The sequence below is a fragment of the Zootoca vivipara genome, chromosome 2, assembly GCF_965207765.1.
Source record: "Zootoca vivipara chromosome 2, rZooViv2.hap1.1, whole genome shotgun sequence".
Taxonomy (NCBI): Eukaryota; Metazoa; Chordata; class Lepidosauria; order Squamata; family Lacertidae; genus Zootoca; species Zootoca vivipara.
The window spans coordinates 3055651-3072833 of record NC_142584.1 but is presented as its reverse complement, the minus strand read 5'-3'; the positions used below and the strand labels follow the sequence as shown (position 1 = coordinate 3072833).

At 46.1% G+C, this 17183-nt stretch overlaps 1 protein-coding gene across 5 annotated transcripts in view; it reads left to right on the top strand.

Annotated features, from left to right (window-relative positions):
- Positions 1–17183, top strand: part of B4GALNT1 (beta-1,4-N-acetyl-galactosaminyltransferase 1) — a 77474-nt gene that overhangs the window by 9948 nt on the left and 50343 nt on the right. Inside the window, exons 1-2 of one of the 5 annotated variants that reach the window (XM_088662832.1) lie at positions 15616–15754; positions 16045–16169. The exons of 1 other annotated variant lie outside the window; for it this stretch is intronic. In XM_088662832.1, the coding sequence (XP_088518958.1) occupies positions 16156–16169 (14 nt within the window). In that variant the 5' untranslated portion in view covers positions 15616–15754; positions 16045–16155. Of the gene's footprint in view, positions 1–15536; positions 15755–16044; positions 16170–17183 lie in introns of those variants that run through there. 3 more of the 5 variants (XM_060272156.2, XM_035102698.3, XM_088662835.1) reach the window with 3 other exon arrangements.

The window sequence follows — 17183 nt, the reverse complement described above, 5'->3', positions numbered from 1 at the left end:
GTGGTAGCCAGTGTGATGGCTTCCAGATGTTCTTGACTACAACTCCCATGACTCCCAGCCCACATGGTAATCAGGGGGGATGGGAGCTCTAATCAAACCTCATGCAGGCTGCCACATAAGCTAACCCTGGTGTTTCCTTTCCTTTTCTTGTTTTACTTTTGAAGAGTGATGCAATGGCAACATTATTCTGAGTAGGGTTGCCTACAGTTTGGGGGCGGAGCGGGGAGACGCAATCAACCAGGCTAGCATTTGTGGCTTTAGCTGTAGCTTGATCTGCAGAGATCAGCGGATGATCCGGTAACCTCTCCATACCTTGAAGAACTTTACTTGCTGATTCCTCATTTTAGCAGCTCTTCGACCATACCAATTATGTTGGGACCTTCATTTGTGTAGTCCCTGCTCACAAGTCCTGGGAAACAGGTGAAGCCTTTACCATAGGGTGACAAGCGTTACTATGACAGTTCAAGCTACTGTTAAAGGCACAAGAGAAGGAAAAGTTGGCAACAGAGCTTCTCGGTGTTAGCATTGCACTTGCAACGCTAACAGGAGCTAATGTTACCGGCAGCAGAGCAGTTAGGACTGGGTGATCTGGGAGGCCAGGCTTCAGATTCCTACTAAGCCTTGAAGCTCACTGGGTGTGAATGTGGTACCAGTTTAGCATCATCTCAGAAAATGCCTTGCATGCTAAAATTTCTGTATGTTGGGTTGCTGTGAAAGGCACAGAACTGATCCCTGTGAAAAGGTGACTGTGCTAGCGGGGAGGAAATAATCATCAGTGTGTTTCTCAGTGATTGCTCCCAGACTCTGGAACGCCCTCCCTGGAGAAGCTAGACTGGCTCCCTCCTTGTCTTTCCACTGGCAGCTGACATTCTTGTTCCCATAGGCTTTTGGGAACTGATTGCTTTTAATGAAAGGGTCAGTGCTGTGCTGATTTTATTGTTTGTATGGTTTTAATAAAATTCTATATGAATATGTAGCTGGTTGACTGACCAAACCCAAAAAGTACTCATCAATGGTTCATCATCGTCCTGGGAAAAAGTTATAAATGGGGTGCCACAAGTTTCTGTGCTGGGCCTGTTCAACGTCTTTATAAATGACTTGGATGCTCCCTCCTTCTGTAGTGGGTGCGGTCATGCGATTAGAGGCCGGCTGCCAAGCTTTTCGGTATGTGGCCCTGAAAGCGAAGCTTTGGCTATGGCTTAAGCTATGCTTTAAACCTGTGGGCTTGGCCCCCTTGATATTGAGGGATGGTTTTCAATCATCATGGGAAAGGGAGGTCTTAGATGAAGTAAAGATCTGCGGACTGTCACTCCTTTATTTGGAGTTTATGACATACAGTCAATCTAGAGCCGTGATTGCTCAGAGATTGGGCGATATTTCTAGACAAGAGGACATAGCCCTCATGAAACCAGGATGTTCCTGCAGGTTACACCAGCTCCTTACCTCGCGGAAATCCACTATGTGGAATACTGTAGACTGCTCACTGCAGCCAGATTGAACATTCTTGAATCTCCGGTACTATGGGGAAGGTACAGGGCAGTTCCATACGATCAGAGAACTTGCCACTGTCCCTTAGGAGAGGTAGAGTCCACTGAACATATCCTCCTGAATTGCCCTTTCTATGTAGATTTAAGACAATATCTCATAGCCCCATGCCTATCTCAGCTTAGCTCTCTATCCAGAGAAAGTCAGGTTGTATGGTATATTTGTTGAATAATCCCACTGGGAAAACAGCTTTCTTGGTGGCCAAATTTCTCTTCCTAGCTCTCAAGCGTCGTAAGATTAAAATCAACCGTATTGATGCGGGTTTATCTGTATAGCTTTATTAGTGCTGTCCATGTTTTAATTTTAGTTTTTAGATGTCTTGTTTTAATCTTTTAATGAGAAATGTATCTTTTCTGACTGATGGTCGAATAAAGAGTGATGATGATGATGATGATGATGACTTGGATGAAGGAATTGAAGACATGATCATCAGATTTGCAGATGACACAAAACTGGGAAGTTCTTTTGCCACAGAAGACAGAATCAGGATTCAAGATGACCTTAACTGAATGGAAAATTGGGCCCAAACTAACAAAATGAATTCAATAGGGACAAATGTAAGATTCTGCACTTTGCCAGGAATAACCAGCTGCACAAATATAAGCTGGGGAACACCTGGATTGCCATATATGAAAAGGATTTGGGGGTCTTTGTAGATCATGAGCTTAACTTGAGTAAACAGTGTGATGCAGCCACAAAAAAAATGCTAATACAGTACTGCATCAACAGAAGTATACTGTCCAGATCAAGGGAAATAAAAGCACTGTACCACTCTATTCTGCTTCAGTCAGACCACACCTGGAGCACTGTGTCCAATTCTGGGTGCCACAATTTAAGAAGGATATTGACAAGCTGGAACATGTGTGCAGAGGAGGGCAACCCAGATGATCAAGGGTCTGGAAACCAAAACTTATGAGGAACGGTTGAGGGAGATGGGTATGTTTAGCCTGGAAAAGAGGAGAGAGTAGATATGATATATCTGATGAGTTTCAGTTAGTAAGGCTTGAGGATGTGAACAAGGTACTTGGATTGGTCAGAGCAACCACTTGCACTCTGGACCCTTGATTGATAGAAGTTAGCAGGGAGGGGGCAGCTGGTTGAGCCAGGGAGGTAGTTCATGCCCCTTTACGATAGAGGGTGGTCCCTGCCTGTTTGACAGAAGCAGTGGTAAAACCACTCCTCAAGAAACCCTCCCTAGATTTGGAAAATCTAAGTAACTACCAGCCAGTAGCTAATCTCCCTTCCTTGGTTCTTGAGCAGGTTCTTGTGGACAGTGCTTTTTTCTGGGAGTACTCAATGCTATGCAGTACCAGCACCCCCCCCAACCTTGCGATGACCCTCATAGTATCTTCCACCTCTACGATTCTGCTATTCCCTCCCCCAACCCCTGCACCTAGTTCCTATGAAAAGGTGCTACAGTATATCCATTTTGCAGCAGGGCTACAGAATCTCCATTAAGCTGAGGCAACAACAACAACAACTGTGGCAGCAGCAGCAGCAGCAGCACAATGGCGATGGTGTATGGAATCAAATGCTGCTTTGAAATCCATAAAAGCAGTATAAAGGGAGGTTGTGTTGTGGGAGGAGCAATGAGATGATGGAGTACTAGGCACTGGTCAATAGTGGATTGACCTTCCCGAAAGCCAGCTTGCTCCTCTGCAAGTATATTTTCTTGTTCCATCCAGTCGTGAAATTTCCATTGTAGGTGTCTTGTGTAAAGTTTGCTAATTACGTTAAGGAGACTAATTGGTCTGTAGTTTGGAGGATCAACCCTTTTTCCTTTTTTATATATAGGGGCAATGATTGCAAGCCCCCAGTCCTTGGGGGCTCAGCCATGAGTGTCAATGCAGGTGAAGACTGAGGCCATAATAGGGGCCCAGAAGTCCATATTGTTTTTAATGGCCTCTGGAGGAATTAGGTCTTCCCCTGGGGCCTTCCCCAGTCTTACCTGAGCTACCAGGTTCTTAATCTCTGCCACTGTCACTAGTGCCCACATAGGCAGATTCTCTATAGTTTGACTAGAGCAGGCATCCCCAGCCTGCGGCCCTCCAGATGTTTTGGCCTACAACTCCCATGATCCCTAGCTAACAGGACCAGTGGCCAGGGATGATGGGAATTGTAGTCCAAAACATCTGGAGGGCCGAAGGTTGGGGATGCCTGGACTAGAGCCTCCACTTTTAGCAGAGGTGTCCGAGTAGAGTTCCTGAAAGGTCCCTGGGGGGATGTGACAGTCCACCATGGTTGGGCCATTGGTTTGTGGGGTGGATGTAATATGCCAAAATGTGGCTGGATCATTGGATCTGGCTGCCTGGATAAGTTGTGTCCTGGTGTTCTTCATGACTTCCCTTTTTTTGCATGCCAGCAGATGCTTGTAGTACGGTATCTCTTCTGCTGGAGAAGGTCCATTGCAGCTGTTGGTTTGGTCTTGGATACATAAGCTTTGTAAGTGGCAGCAAGAAATTTTTTGGCATTAACACAGTCCTTGTCAAACCTTGGCTTGGAGTGGTGCTGTTGTTGTCTCAGGTTATTCTAGGTTAGGTGTTGGTGGAGCTCTTGCATAAGGGTGTTAGAGTTCTCCAAGAGTGCATCAGGAGACTCAGCAACTATAAAACCTCTGAAGGCAGCCCGTATAGGGAGGCTTTTAATGTTTGATGTTTGATTACTGTTTCCTATGTGTTGGAAGCCACCCAGAGTGGCTGGGGCAACCCAGTCAGATCGGTGGGGTACAAATCACACAATTACATTTATAGCCCCCCTTTCCTGCAAGGAGGTCAAGGTGGTGTGCAGAGTTCTCCTCTCCCCCCTCATTTTATCCTCACAACAACCCTTTGAAGTAGGTTAGGCTGAGAGTGAGTGACTGGCCCAAAGTCACCCAGTGAGCTTCATGGCTGAGTTTGAATGCCTCCCCCCCCACCCCACATTCATCCTCTGCAAGGCCTGCCTCCTCCCCATTACAAAGTCTGTTCACATACTCTCAAGCCCCCCTAAACAGTCTGCTGAGACAGGTAAGGTGGTCATAGAATCATAGAGTTGGAAGAGAGTACAAGGGCCATCCAGTGCAACCCCCTGCCAAGCAGGAAACACCATCAAAGCATTCTTGACATATGCCTGTCAAGCCTCTGCTTAAAGACCTCCAAAGAAGGAGACTCCACCACACTCCTTGGTAGCAAATTCCACTGCCGAACAGCTCTTACTGTCAGGAAGTTCTTTCTAATGTTTAGGTGGAATCTTCTTTCTTGTAGTTTGAATCCGTTGCTCTGTGTCCGCTTCTCTGGAGCAGCAGAAAACAAGCTTTCTCCCTCCTCTATATGACATCCTTTTATATATTTGAACATGGCTATCATATCACCCCTTAACCTTCTCTTCTCCAGGCTAAACATTACCCAGCTCCCTAAGCCGTTCCTCATAAGGCATCGTTTCCAGGCCTTTGACCATTTTGGTTACCCTCTTCTGGACACGTTCCAGCTTGTCAGTATCCTTCTTGAACTGTGGTGCCCAGAACTGGACACAGTACTCCAGGTGAGGTCTGACCAGAGTAGAATACAGTGGTACTATTACTTCCCTAGATCTAGATGCTATACTCCTATTGATGCAGCCCAGAATTGCATTGGCTTTTTTAGCTGCTGCATCACACTGTTGACTCATGTCAAGTTTGTGGTCTACCAAGACTCCTAGATCCTTTTCACATGTACTGCTCTCAAGCCAGGTGTCACCCATCCTGTATTTGTGCCTTTCATTTCTTTTGCCCAAGTGTACCGTAGTACTTTACATTTCTCCCTGTTAAAATTCATCTTGTTTGCTTTGGCCCAGTTGTCTAATCTGTTAAGGTTATTTTGAAGTGTGATCCTGTCCCCTGGGGTATTAGCCACGCCTCTCAATTTGGTTTCATCTGCAAACTTGCTCAGGAGGCCCTCAAGCCCATCATCCAAGTCATTGATAAAGATGTTGAATAAGACTGGGCCCAAGACAGAACCCTGTGGCACCCCTCTAGTCCCTACTCTCCAGGATGAGGAGGAGCCCTTTGGGTTCGGTCAGTAAGCCTGTTACAAATCCACTGAATGGTAGCATTGTCTAGCCCGCATTTTACCAGCTTCTTTACAAGAATATCATGGGGCACCTTGTCAAAGGCCTTGCTGAAATCAAGATAGGCTACATCCACAGCGTTCCCTTCATCTACCAGGCTTGTAATTCTGTCAAAAAATGAGATCAGATTAGTCTGACATGACTTATTTTTCAGAAACCCATGCTGACTTTTAGTGATCACAGAGTTTCTTTCTAGGTGCTCACAGATCGTTTGCTTAATGATCTGCTCTAGAATCTTTCCTGGTATTGATGTCAGGCTGACTGGGTGGTAATTGTTTGGGTCCTCTCTTTCCCCCCTTTTGAAAATAGGGACAACATTTGCCCTCCTCCAGTCTGCTGGAACTTCGCCTGTTCTCCAGGAATTTTCAAAGATTATTGCCAGTGGTTCTGAAATCACCTCTGTCAGTTCTTCTTCTTCTTCTTCTTCTTCTTCTTCTTCTTCTTCTTCTTCTTCTTATTATTATTATTATTATTAATTTATTTATACCCTGCCCTCCCCAGTCAAAACTGAGCTCAGGGCGGCTCACACCAATAAAATTACAATAAAACATAAAAAGAAATTAATTAAAATACAGTATTAAAATTTAAAATGCAGCCTCATTTTAAGTAGTCCATAAATCCAAGCCATGAGGGAGGAAAACACAGGGGTCAGACTAAGTCCAACCCAAAGGCCAGGCGGAACAGCTCTGTCTTGCAGGCCCTGCGGAAAGATGACAAATCCCGCAGGGCCCTGGTCTCCTGTGAAAGAGTGTTCCACCAAGTTGGGTCCAATACTGAAATGGCCCTGGCCCTAGTAGAGGTCTATCTAGCCACCTTATGGCTCGGGATCTCCAGAATATTGTTGTTTGTGGACCTTAAGGTCCTCCGCGGGGCATACCAGGAGAGGTGGTCCCGTAGGTACGAGGGTCCCAAGCCGCATAGGGCTTTAAAGGTCAAAACCAGCACCTTAAACCTGATCCTGTACTCCATCAGGAGCCAGTGCAGCTGGTAAATCACTGGATGAATATGATTCCGCGGGTGGGACCTTGTAAGGAGCCTCGCCGCGGCATTCTGCACCCTCTGGAGTTTCTGGGTCAGCTTCAAGGGCAGCCCTGCGTAGAGCGAGTTACAATAATCAAGCCTGGAGGTGACTGTCGCATGGATCACTGTGGCCAGATCAGGGCGAGAGAGGTAAGGGACCAACTGCTTGATACAGCGGAGATGGAAAAATGCCACCTTTGCTGTGGCTGCAACCTGCGTCTCCATGGAAAGGGAGGCGTCGAAGGTTACACCCAAACTCTTGACAGAAGACGCTGGCACTAATTGAGCCCCTGCAAGAGATGGGAGTTGCCCCCCCTCCCAACCCCATGTCGTCCCGACCCAGCCAGAGGACCTCTGACTTTGAAGGATTTAGCTTCAGTCGGCTACCACGTAGCCATCCAGCCACAGCTTCCAAGCACCTGGTCACTGTGTCCGGGGCCGAGGCAGGGCAGCCGTCCATCAACAGATAGATCTGGGTGTCATCAGCATATTGATGACAACCCAGCCCAAAACTCCAGACAATCTGGGCAAGGGGGCGCATAAAGATATTAAAAAGCATTGGGGAAAGGATTGCACCTTGCGGGACTCCGCACACCAAGGGGTGCCACGGCGACAACTCCCTCCCTAGCGCCACCCTCTTTTAATACTCTTGGATGTAGTTCATCTGGCCCTGGAGACTTGAATACATCTAAACTAGCCAAGTATTCTTGTACTACCTCCTTACTTATTCTGGGCTGTGTTCCCCCTGCTGAATCATCTGCTCCATATTCTTCAGGTCGGGCATTGTTTTCTTTTTTGGAGAAGACTGAGGCAAAGAAGGCATTGAGGAGTTCTGCTCTTCCTCTGTCCCCTGTTCACATTTCACCTTCTTCTCCTCTAAGTGACCCCACTGTTTCCTTGTTCTTCCTTTTGCTACAGACATACCCATAAAAGCCCTTTTTGTTGCTTTTAACCTCTCTAGCAAGCCTGAGTTCATTCTGTGCTTTAGCTTTTCTGACTTTGTCTCTACACGTGCTGGCTATTTGTTTGAATTCCTCTCGGTGATTTCCCCCTTTTTCCATTTTTGGTACATATCCCTTTTAAATCTTAACTCAGTTAAAAGTTCTTTAGATAGCCACCCTGGCTTCTTTAGGCACCTTCCATGTTTCCGTCTCATTGGTATTGCCTGAAGTTGTGCTTTTAATATCTCCCTTTTAACAAACTCCCAACCATCATGAACTCCCTTCCCTTTTAGTATTTCTGTCCATGGGATCTCACCCAGCGTTTCCCTAAGTTTTCTGAAGTCGGCTTTCTTAAAGTCTAGGATTTTAGTCTTAGTATGCTTGGTTGCTCCTTTCCGCTGAATAATAAACTCCAGAAGAGCATGATCACTCCCACCTAATGATCCTGCCACTTCTACCCCACTAACCAGGTCATCACTATTGGTTAGGACCAGATCTAAAATGGCTGACCCTCTTGTTGCTTCTCCCACTTTCTGGACAATGAAGTTGTCTGCAAGGCCAGTGAGGAATCTGTTCGACCTTATGCTCTTGGCTGAGTTTGACATCCAACAAATATCAGGATAGTTGAAATCCCCCATTACTGCTATCTCACTTCCTTTGGAATGCTTGGCCATCTGTTCCAGGAAGGCATCATCTGTGTCCTCAGTTTGGCTTGGGGATCTATAGTAAACTCCCACAATGAGATCACTGTTATTTTGCTCTCCCTTAATTTTGACCCAGATACTCTCAATTTGGCTTTGAAGTTTTAAATCCTGGATCTCTTCACAGGTATACACATCCCTGACGTATAACACTACTCCTCCTCCTTTCCTGTTTGGTCTATTTCTCTGAAATAGATTGTATCCCTTTATTTATACATTCCAATCATGAGACTCATCCCACCAGGTTTCAGTGATGCCTATTATGTCGTATTTAGTTTGCTGTACCAAGAGCTCAAGTTCATCTTGTTTATTTCCCATGCTCTGTGCATTAGTATACAGACATTGAAGACCATTGATCATTCCCCCATGTCTCTTATTTAAGGATATTTTCCTCCCACCACTAGGTCTGTGTGCTGTTTGTTCCATTTGGTCCTTGACATTTGGATGACAATCTTCAGCACTTGATAGACTCCTACATTCAGGACCACTCTCTCCCTCCCCCACATAAGTCAGTTTAAAGCCCTCCTGATGAGGTTTTTTAGTTTCATGGCAAAAACATTCCTCCCAACTTTTGTGAGGTGCAGCGCATCACTTGCCAGAAGTCCATCTTCAAGAAACTGCAGGCCGTGATCTAAGAATCCAAACCGTTCCTGTTTGCACCATTTGCGAAGCCAGTTGTTCACTTCCCCTATTTTTCCCTCTCCCTGTGTCTCTGTGGGTCTCTGTCTCTGTGTTGGAGGAGGGCAGCAGCAGGCAGCAGCCCCTTCCTCCTGCTGTCCTCCAGAAACAGGATGGGGAGGGACATGTTTGCCTCCCTCTGCAGTGCTCAGAACAAGAGGGGAATGAGGTGTGTCTCCTACTGAGTTACTGCAATGGCGGGAAATTGTTTCCATTTTGCCAATTGAGCCCCATGGCTGAATTCTGGGAGTCCCAAGACTTTTAATATTAAAAATAAAAACATTTTTTAAAAATAAAAATTTCTTTTCTACCCGGGCTGGGGGGAGCTTCCCCGTATCAGCTGTGATCAGCCAGATATATTTAATTTCTTAATTTCTTAACAGCAAAAATCTGAAATAATAATAATAATAATAATAATTTATACCCTGCCCATCTGTCTGGATTTTCCCAGCCACTCTGGACAGCTTCCAACATACATTAAAATACAATAATCTATTAAACATTAAAAGCTTCCCTAAACAGGGCTGCCTTCAGATGTCTTCTAAAAGTCTGGAGGGGAGTTAGTTATTTCTTTTCTTTTCTTCCTCATCAGTAAAACACTGAGTCACCCCGAGCTCTCAGCCCAGCACTCATTGTATCCCAGCAGTTTTCTCAATCGTTTCTCAGCTGGTAAGCTGCAGTTAGTGTGAATGCATTAGATTGGCAAGATATCAAGGAAGGCAAACACGAAAACATTGGAATAAAAAATACAGGGGTGGCCAACTTGCAAGAGACAACAATCTACTCACAGAGTTAAAAACTGGCAGTGATCTACCCCCTTTCTGGAGGTTCAGGTCAAAGTTGTTTGAGCTTTTTTTAGGAAGGAAAGCTAAAAGTTGTTGAGCTTCTTTAGGGAAGAGGAAAGCGACGTTGAGTTTTTTTTTTTTTTTAAGGATGGAAAGCCCTGCCTTTGGTGGTTCAAGTCATTTTAGGGGTGCAGGGGGAGCCACTGATCTACCAGTGATCTACCACAGACGTCCAGTGATCTACCAGTAGATGATGATCTACTTGTTGGACATGCCTGGAATAAAACAATGAAATAGGGAAATAAGATAGTAAAACGGTGAGAGCAGCTGCCTTGCCGCAGAGGTCTGTGGCCATCTTGAATCGCATTCAATGCTGGTCAAAGGACCTGCAAAACAGATGTGAGTCATCTTCCTTAGAAGTATTACAAGGGTACTTCAGAGGATATGTTAAAAGTGTGGCACTTACTGTAACAACTTCATGGTGAGTACTGGCAGGGCTGTTTTTCAGTTGGAACTTGCCAGAACTCAGTTCCGGCACTTCTCAGGCGGGCTCCATTGCCATTACAGTGTACAAGAGAACAAGGGAGGTGTTTATGGTGAGTTCTGACACCTCATTTTATTGAAAAACAGTGCCTTTTTTCTAGAGAAAAAAAGCACTACTTGGATGCTCATGACCTTGGGGATTGCTTCAGCTCCGTGCAGTGGCATAGCAATGGGGGCTGGGCGGGAGGGGGCAGCAGGCTGGATGGGACTGACCACCTCCGACGGCTGCCGCCACTGCCGCACAACGCGGCCGCCGCCATCGAGGAGAAGCCCCAATGCAAGCGAGACTGTCTCCGCAGCTTGCTTGCGGGATTTGCCACAGCAGCGTGGCATATGCCTCCTGTGCAGGCATGCGTCGTGCGTTGCGTGCGTCATGATGCATGAGTCATGATGGATGCGCCGTGTGTTGTGGCGCGCGACACACACACCGCCCCCCCAGTGGGGTGCCTTCGGGTTTGCTGCCCTGGGCAGCCAGGTGGCTAGTTATGCCACTGGCTCCGTGGAGCCTTCATTGGGGTTCAGCTTTATCCCATGTGCTGTATAACATCTCCATGGACACATTCCAATTTGCCTACAAAATGAAAAGATCAACAGAGGATGCCGTGGCGATTGCCCTCCAAGCTGTTCTTGCACATTTGGAGCAGCGGAGGAGCTATGCCAGACTGCTTTGTGTAGATTTCAGCTCGGCATTCAATACCATTCTACCGCAACATCTGATAACTAAATTGGGAAATCTGGGGCTCCCGCTATCACTCTGTGGGTGGATACTGGACTTTCTTTCAGATCGCTCCCAGAGGGTCCGGTTGGGCCCTTATATGTCTAACATGCTTAGGACTAACACAGGAACCTTTATACACTTTATACATATGATTGTGTCGCTGCCCACCCTAGAAATAGGGTTGTCAAATTTGCAGATGACACAACCATGATCGGGCTCGTCTCTGATAAGGAGGGTGAAACTGAGTATAGAGATGAGGTGGAGCGGCTGACAGAGTGGTGCAGAGTTAATAACCTGCTCATAAATACAAAGAAAACAAATGAGCTTGTAGTGGACTTTAGGAGACAGAAGAACGAGGTCTAGCCACTTTTGATTGACGGAATTTGTGTGGAGAGGGTAACAACGTTTAGATTTCTAGGCATTGAGTTACAGGAGGATCTGTCCTGGAGTGTTAATACAAGGGGGCTTGTGAAGAAGGCGCAGCAGAGACTGTATTTTTTGAGAATTTTAAGGAAAAACCATCTTCCACAAAAGCTGCTGCTTGCCTTCTATCACTGTGCCATACAGAGCGTGCTCACGTACAGTTTATGTGTGTGGTACGGAAGCTGTACTTCTCAGGACAGAGCAGGGCTGTGTAGAATTATTAAAACAGCAGAGAGCATTATTGGCTGCCCACTCTCCACCTTAGAACAAATCTATACCACCAGGTGCCATAGAAAAGCACTAGACATATCAAGAGATCCAACGCATCCTGGTCACCATTTCATTCAGCTCCTGCCATCGGGACAGAGATATAGAACTATGCAGGCAAGAAGGAGCCGTCTCAGGAACAGTTGCTTCTCTAGAGCGATTTTGGCCTTAAATGGAAAGTCTGGACTTTGAAGTCATCTTATTTTATTTGTTATTTGTATTATATTTACTGTTTTTAATTAGGTTTTGTAATTATGCGGAATGCTTTATCTGAGTGGATGTAGCAACCAAGTAATTTCGTTGTTCCCGCAAGGGGACAATGACAATAAAGATATCTTATCTTATCTTATCTTATCTTATCTTATGAAACTGCTGAGGGTTTAGAGTATGTTGCAGCAATACGCTGATGACACACAGCTCTACTTCTCATTTTCTGAGGCCCTTCTCTGTGTGCCTCCACATCTCAACACCAAAAGCTGGGCAGCTGAGCCCCATCACTGTATCACCACAGAAGTACCACCTACTTATGTGTCAAAACAAAATAAAACAAAATTAAAAAATCCTTCCAGTAGCACCTTAGAGACCAACTAGGTTTGTCATAGGTATGAGCTTTCGTGTGCATGCACACTTCTTCAGATAGCACACGATAGCACACGAAAGCTCATACCTATGACAAACTTAGTTGGTCTCTAAGGTGCCACTGGAAGGATTTTTTTATTTTGTTTTGATTGCATCAGACCAACATGGCTACCTACCTGTAACTACTTGCAAGGCTGCAGTTAAAAAGCAAGTTTAGAAAACTGGCATAACAACCCCAAGTTTATAACACTCCTGGACTCCAGTACAGTGGTACCTTGGGTTACAAACACTTCGGGTTACATGGGCGTAGGCAGGGGGGCAGGGGGGCAGCTGCCCCCCCAGAAGCAAAAAATTAATGTATTTTACAGACCATAACCAGCACTTTTCCCCTCCAAAAACTGAAGTGGAAAGGGCTTTGTTTTAGCGAGAGCAGCTCGGTCTCCGCTTGCTGGAGGGTGGGGTGGGAACTGTAGCTTTAATGGACACAGTGATGTTTATAAAAAGCAGTGGTGTTCCAGTCTGCCCCTCCTCCTGCATCTGTATACTGTAAATCAGGGGTGGCCACCTCCCAAGAGACTCTGATCTACTCACAAAGTTAAAAAATGGGAGTGATCTACCCCCTTTTGGGGGGTTCAGGTCAAAGCTGTTGAGTTTTTTTAAGGAAGGGAAGCCCTGTTTTTTGGGTTTGGGTGAAACTTGTTGAGCTTCTTTTAGGAGGAAGGGAGGCCCATTTTTGTTTAGGGCTTCAGGTCATAGTTCAGCTTTTTTTAGGGAGGAGGAAAATTTTGGGTGAGCTTTTTTAGGGGTGCCAGTGATCTAGCAGTGATCTACCACAGACATCCAGTGATCTACTGGTAGATCACAATCTACCTGTTGGACGTGCCTGCTGTAAATCAAGCAGAGAGAAAGCTGCTTACAAGGCTCCTGTACAGGCGTACCGGTATCTTCCTCTTGCTGCAGAGTTCCAGCATCACAGCGTCACCCAAAGGCACCCACAAATATGAGTTATCCCTCTCTCTGTTTCTTCCTTCCTTCCCTCCCTCTTCCATCCTTAATAAAATACTGGGGGGGGGGCAGATAGAAAGCCCATCAACATGGGGAGATGACTCTTTCAAATATGGTATTTACCAGTAATTGGGGGGGAGGCCCCTAGGCCCCTAGGAGTTGGCTGCTATGCCTAGGAGTAGGACAATTCAAGAAAGCAGAATGATGCATATCCTATGGTAATATATCAATAGAATCATAGAATTGTAGTCGGAAGGAACCCACGACATGGTTGAAATATTATGCTGATATGCAGCAACGCCTCGGAGCCGTCGTGACTGCGGCCGTGCCTTGCCTCACCCTCGCCCGCCCTGCCACCCCCTCTCGTCTGCCCGACCCTCCTGTCCTCTCCAGCCAAGCAGGGGATCCGACGATGCTGCCCGCCCCCTAGTTTTGATCCTGGCTACGCCCCTGTCGGGTTACAGACTCCGCTAACCTGGAAGTAGTACCTTGGGTTAAGAATTTTACCTCAGGATGTGAACAGCAAATCACACACTGGCGGCGCGGCAGCAGCAGGAGGCCCCATTTACTAAAGTGGTACCTCAGGTTAAGAATGGTTTCAGACCTCCGGAATGAATTAAGTCTGTAACCAGCGGTACCACTATATCTCTCTTTTATATACCGGATCTAGTACAGTGGTACCTCAGGTTACAAACTCCGCTAACCCAGAAATAGTACCTCAGGTTAAGAACTTTGCTGCAGGATGAGAACAGAAATTGTGCTCCAGTGGCTGTTCTGGAGCAGTTTCAGGTTAATAACGGACCTCCGGAACGAATTAAGTTCTTAACCAGAGGTACCACTGTACATAAAATGCCTTGCAATCTTTGTTCTATGTTCTCTTTATAACAGGCAGTCGGTTATTATTCCTGTTCTCTAAGCGAAAAGGGGGAAGTTGCCAACTCTTTTTCCTGACAGGGCTCCTGTGCTTTTAACAGCTGCATAGCAAGCAGGAATTCACAGTATAATCCTATGCACAGCTACTCAGAAAGAAGTGTGGACAGCTGAGGTGGGAAACCTCAGGCCTAGGGGGCCAAATAACCTCACCAAGTTTCTCTGCCTGCCCTCCAGGACTCTCCTGAGGTCCCGTGTTTAATGGCCCAGCTCTGCACTCTCCTCCCTAAGCAGGAGATCTGTATCTATCAAGACCTCTGACTTTGGCTTATGGTACAAACCTTAAGAGGCATATTTGTTGCTCACCCCATGTTTTGCCCACCCCTGTATGTAATTTCCCTTGAGGTAATGCACCCCTTGAACCAAAAGAGATCCCTCATCTCTGGTGTTGTGACTTAAAATGTCTCTCATCAAGGAAGCAGGGAGGGAGGGATGTGTGCTAAAATCTCACCAAGGTGATCACCACCACATGCTCTTAATCACAGGGTTGTGGGTTCAAGCCCCATGTTGAGCCAAAGCAGGGCTGGATTTAGGTTTGACGAAGCCCTAAGCTACTGAAGGTAATGAGCCTTTACATGTCCAGCTGACTGTCCTTTGTCAACAACAAATTGTCACTGTTTTTTGTGTTGAATATATGCTATATGGTAATTTATGAACCTAATCGAGAGCCATTTGCACATGTTGCCATGCAACCAGTCCATGCAGAATGTAGGCACCCTATATATGGAAATGAGCAAACCAGTGATATTTTAGGGAGCAGGCTAGCAGGTGGGGCCCATTATTTACACCATAGGAGCCTACACAACACAAAACCCTGTTGCTGTATGTAGGTTTTATTTTATTTGTTTTTTTATGTTATATTTTGGAAATGAACACCCAGTTTTTTTCCTTTGAATTTTTGGGGGCACCCCAAGAGAGTGGGGCCCCAAACTATAGCTTAAGCTTAAACGTAGATCTGGCACAGGGCCAAAGAGACTTGCATTGCAGGGGGTTGGACTAGATGACCCTTGTCCCTACGATTACATGGTTCAATTATTGATCTTATTGGTTGGCATCTACCTGTCTTGGGAGAGGATTTGGGGGTGAAGTCAAACTCTACAATTCTATGGTACAATTTTACTGCTGAAAGTTTAAAGGTTAACTCTTGACACGTGGGGAAGCCTTTATCTTTTGTTCTTAGTCGTTAAGCCTCCTCGCTAGAGCGCCCGAGAGATGCACAGATGTGGATGCATGCACGCACGCACGTGGGTGAGTGGGAAACTGCTACTGCACCCACCCACGATTGTTGCCGCGCTGACTCCTCCTGCTTCGCTTGCCGGCTCGGCCGCTAGGGGCGGTGCGGAGCTGCTCCCCGTGGCTGCTCCCCGCCTGCTGCTCGCTCTCTTCCTTGGGCGGGGGGGGGGGCTGCTGCTTTTCTGCTAGCGGGGAAGGTGCCTCTTATTCCTTTAAAGCAAAACGAAAACCCGCCACATGTGAAATCGGGACGCCGCCCGGAAGATTGCCCGGAGGCCGGAGAGGAGGAAGCGAAGCGGCGAGGTGAACATGGCACGGGAGATGGGGGCGAGGGAGCCGGGAGATGGTGCAGCAGCGCTGAGCTCCTCCGGTTTATTTCGCATCCTCCTCCGGACCGAGGTCCTCTCTCTGCCCGCGTCCGCGGAGAGCCAGCCCGGCGGCGCCTCAGCTCTCCGATGCAGGGACGAGGCTGGCTTTTGTTATTTAAAGCTAGGTGGGGCTGACGGGGGGGGGGCTTGAGCCCAGCGAATCGGCTGCATTGATTGGATGGAGAGGTTTTAAAAAGAGGCTTTCTCTCTCTCTCATCATTGCAGTCTTTTGGCGCGGGGATAGGCGAGTCGGTCAAAATTGGGCCTGAGCGGGCCTGGATCCGGTCCGGATGGAGGATAGATGCAGATGGTGTGGAGCCAATTCTTTCGTTCCCAATGGCGTTTTATAGGTACAGGAGACAAGAACTTTCGCCCCCCTTTGTCAACTGAATGCTGCTTGCATAGGTGCCAAGTTTTCCCTTTTCTCGCGAGGAAGCCTATTCAGCATAAGGGAAAATCCCTGTAAAAAAGGGATAACTTGGCAGCTATGTGCTTGATAGAGGAGTGTTGACTTAATTCTTGATAATATCACCGGGTTTTATTTACTGTATTTGGTCATGTGAGGTAATGTGGGGAGGGGGCGAGACTTAAGTGCAGGTTGCATTTCTTTCAGCTTTCTGGGCGCCTCTCCCCGCCCCCCATGATAGAATTTACCGTCTCATTTATGCCTGGGATTTATTCCAAAGAGAGCTGGTTAATTAAATTACCAGCCAAAGGGCGTCAGGTAGCCCTGGGAACAGGCCCCAAGATGCAGTCATGTTCTGAAAGGGGTTCTCTTCCCTACCAGTCCGGGATGTTTTATTTTTATTTTTGGTACTTTTTAGATCTTTATTTTGTATTGCTTTTAAACCTTTTTAATTTTTTACAACATTTAAAGCTATTTTACTTGTTCACAAGTAAAACAAATTGCAATTGATGATGTACCATTGAAAGACTAAATAACGATCTTTCTGCTTGATCCCAATTTTTTCTCCATAGTTGTTCTTAAATGGGTCTCCCATCACAGTTTTCTCTTTATGCTTTATTCCATTACATCTATCAAAAAATTAGATTTTTTTCTAAATATTTTAAATAAACTTTTTTTATTTTTTGCAAGAATTTACAAAAAAATTGCCATACACAAACCAAAAAGATATAGTAACTAATAATCAAAAATTATCACAACCTAACAAAAAATACAATAAATAATAAATAATCTTTGCAATTTATTCAAAAAGCATTTTACATCTTATCAACCACCCCCACCACCCACCCTATTGTGTTTTCCAGCCAGTCTTATATTGCACCTTTTTACTCTTCCTTTACTCATATCTATACCTATATCCTCATTGTCCCTTTTAATATTCATTGGTTTTGGCCTTCAT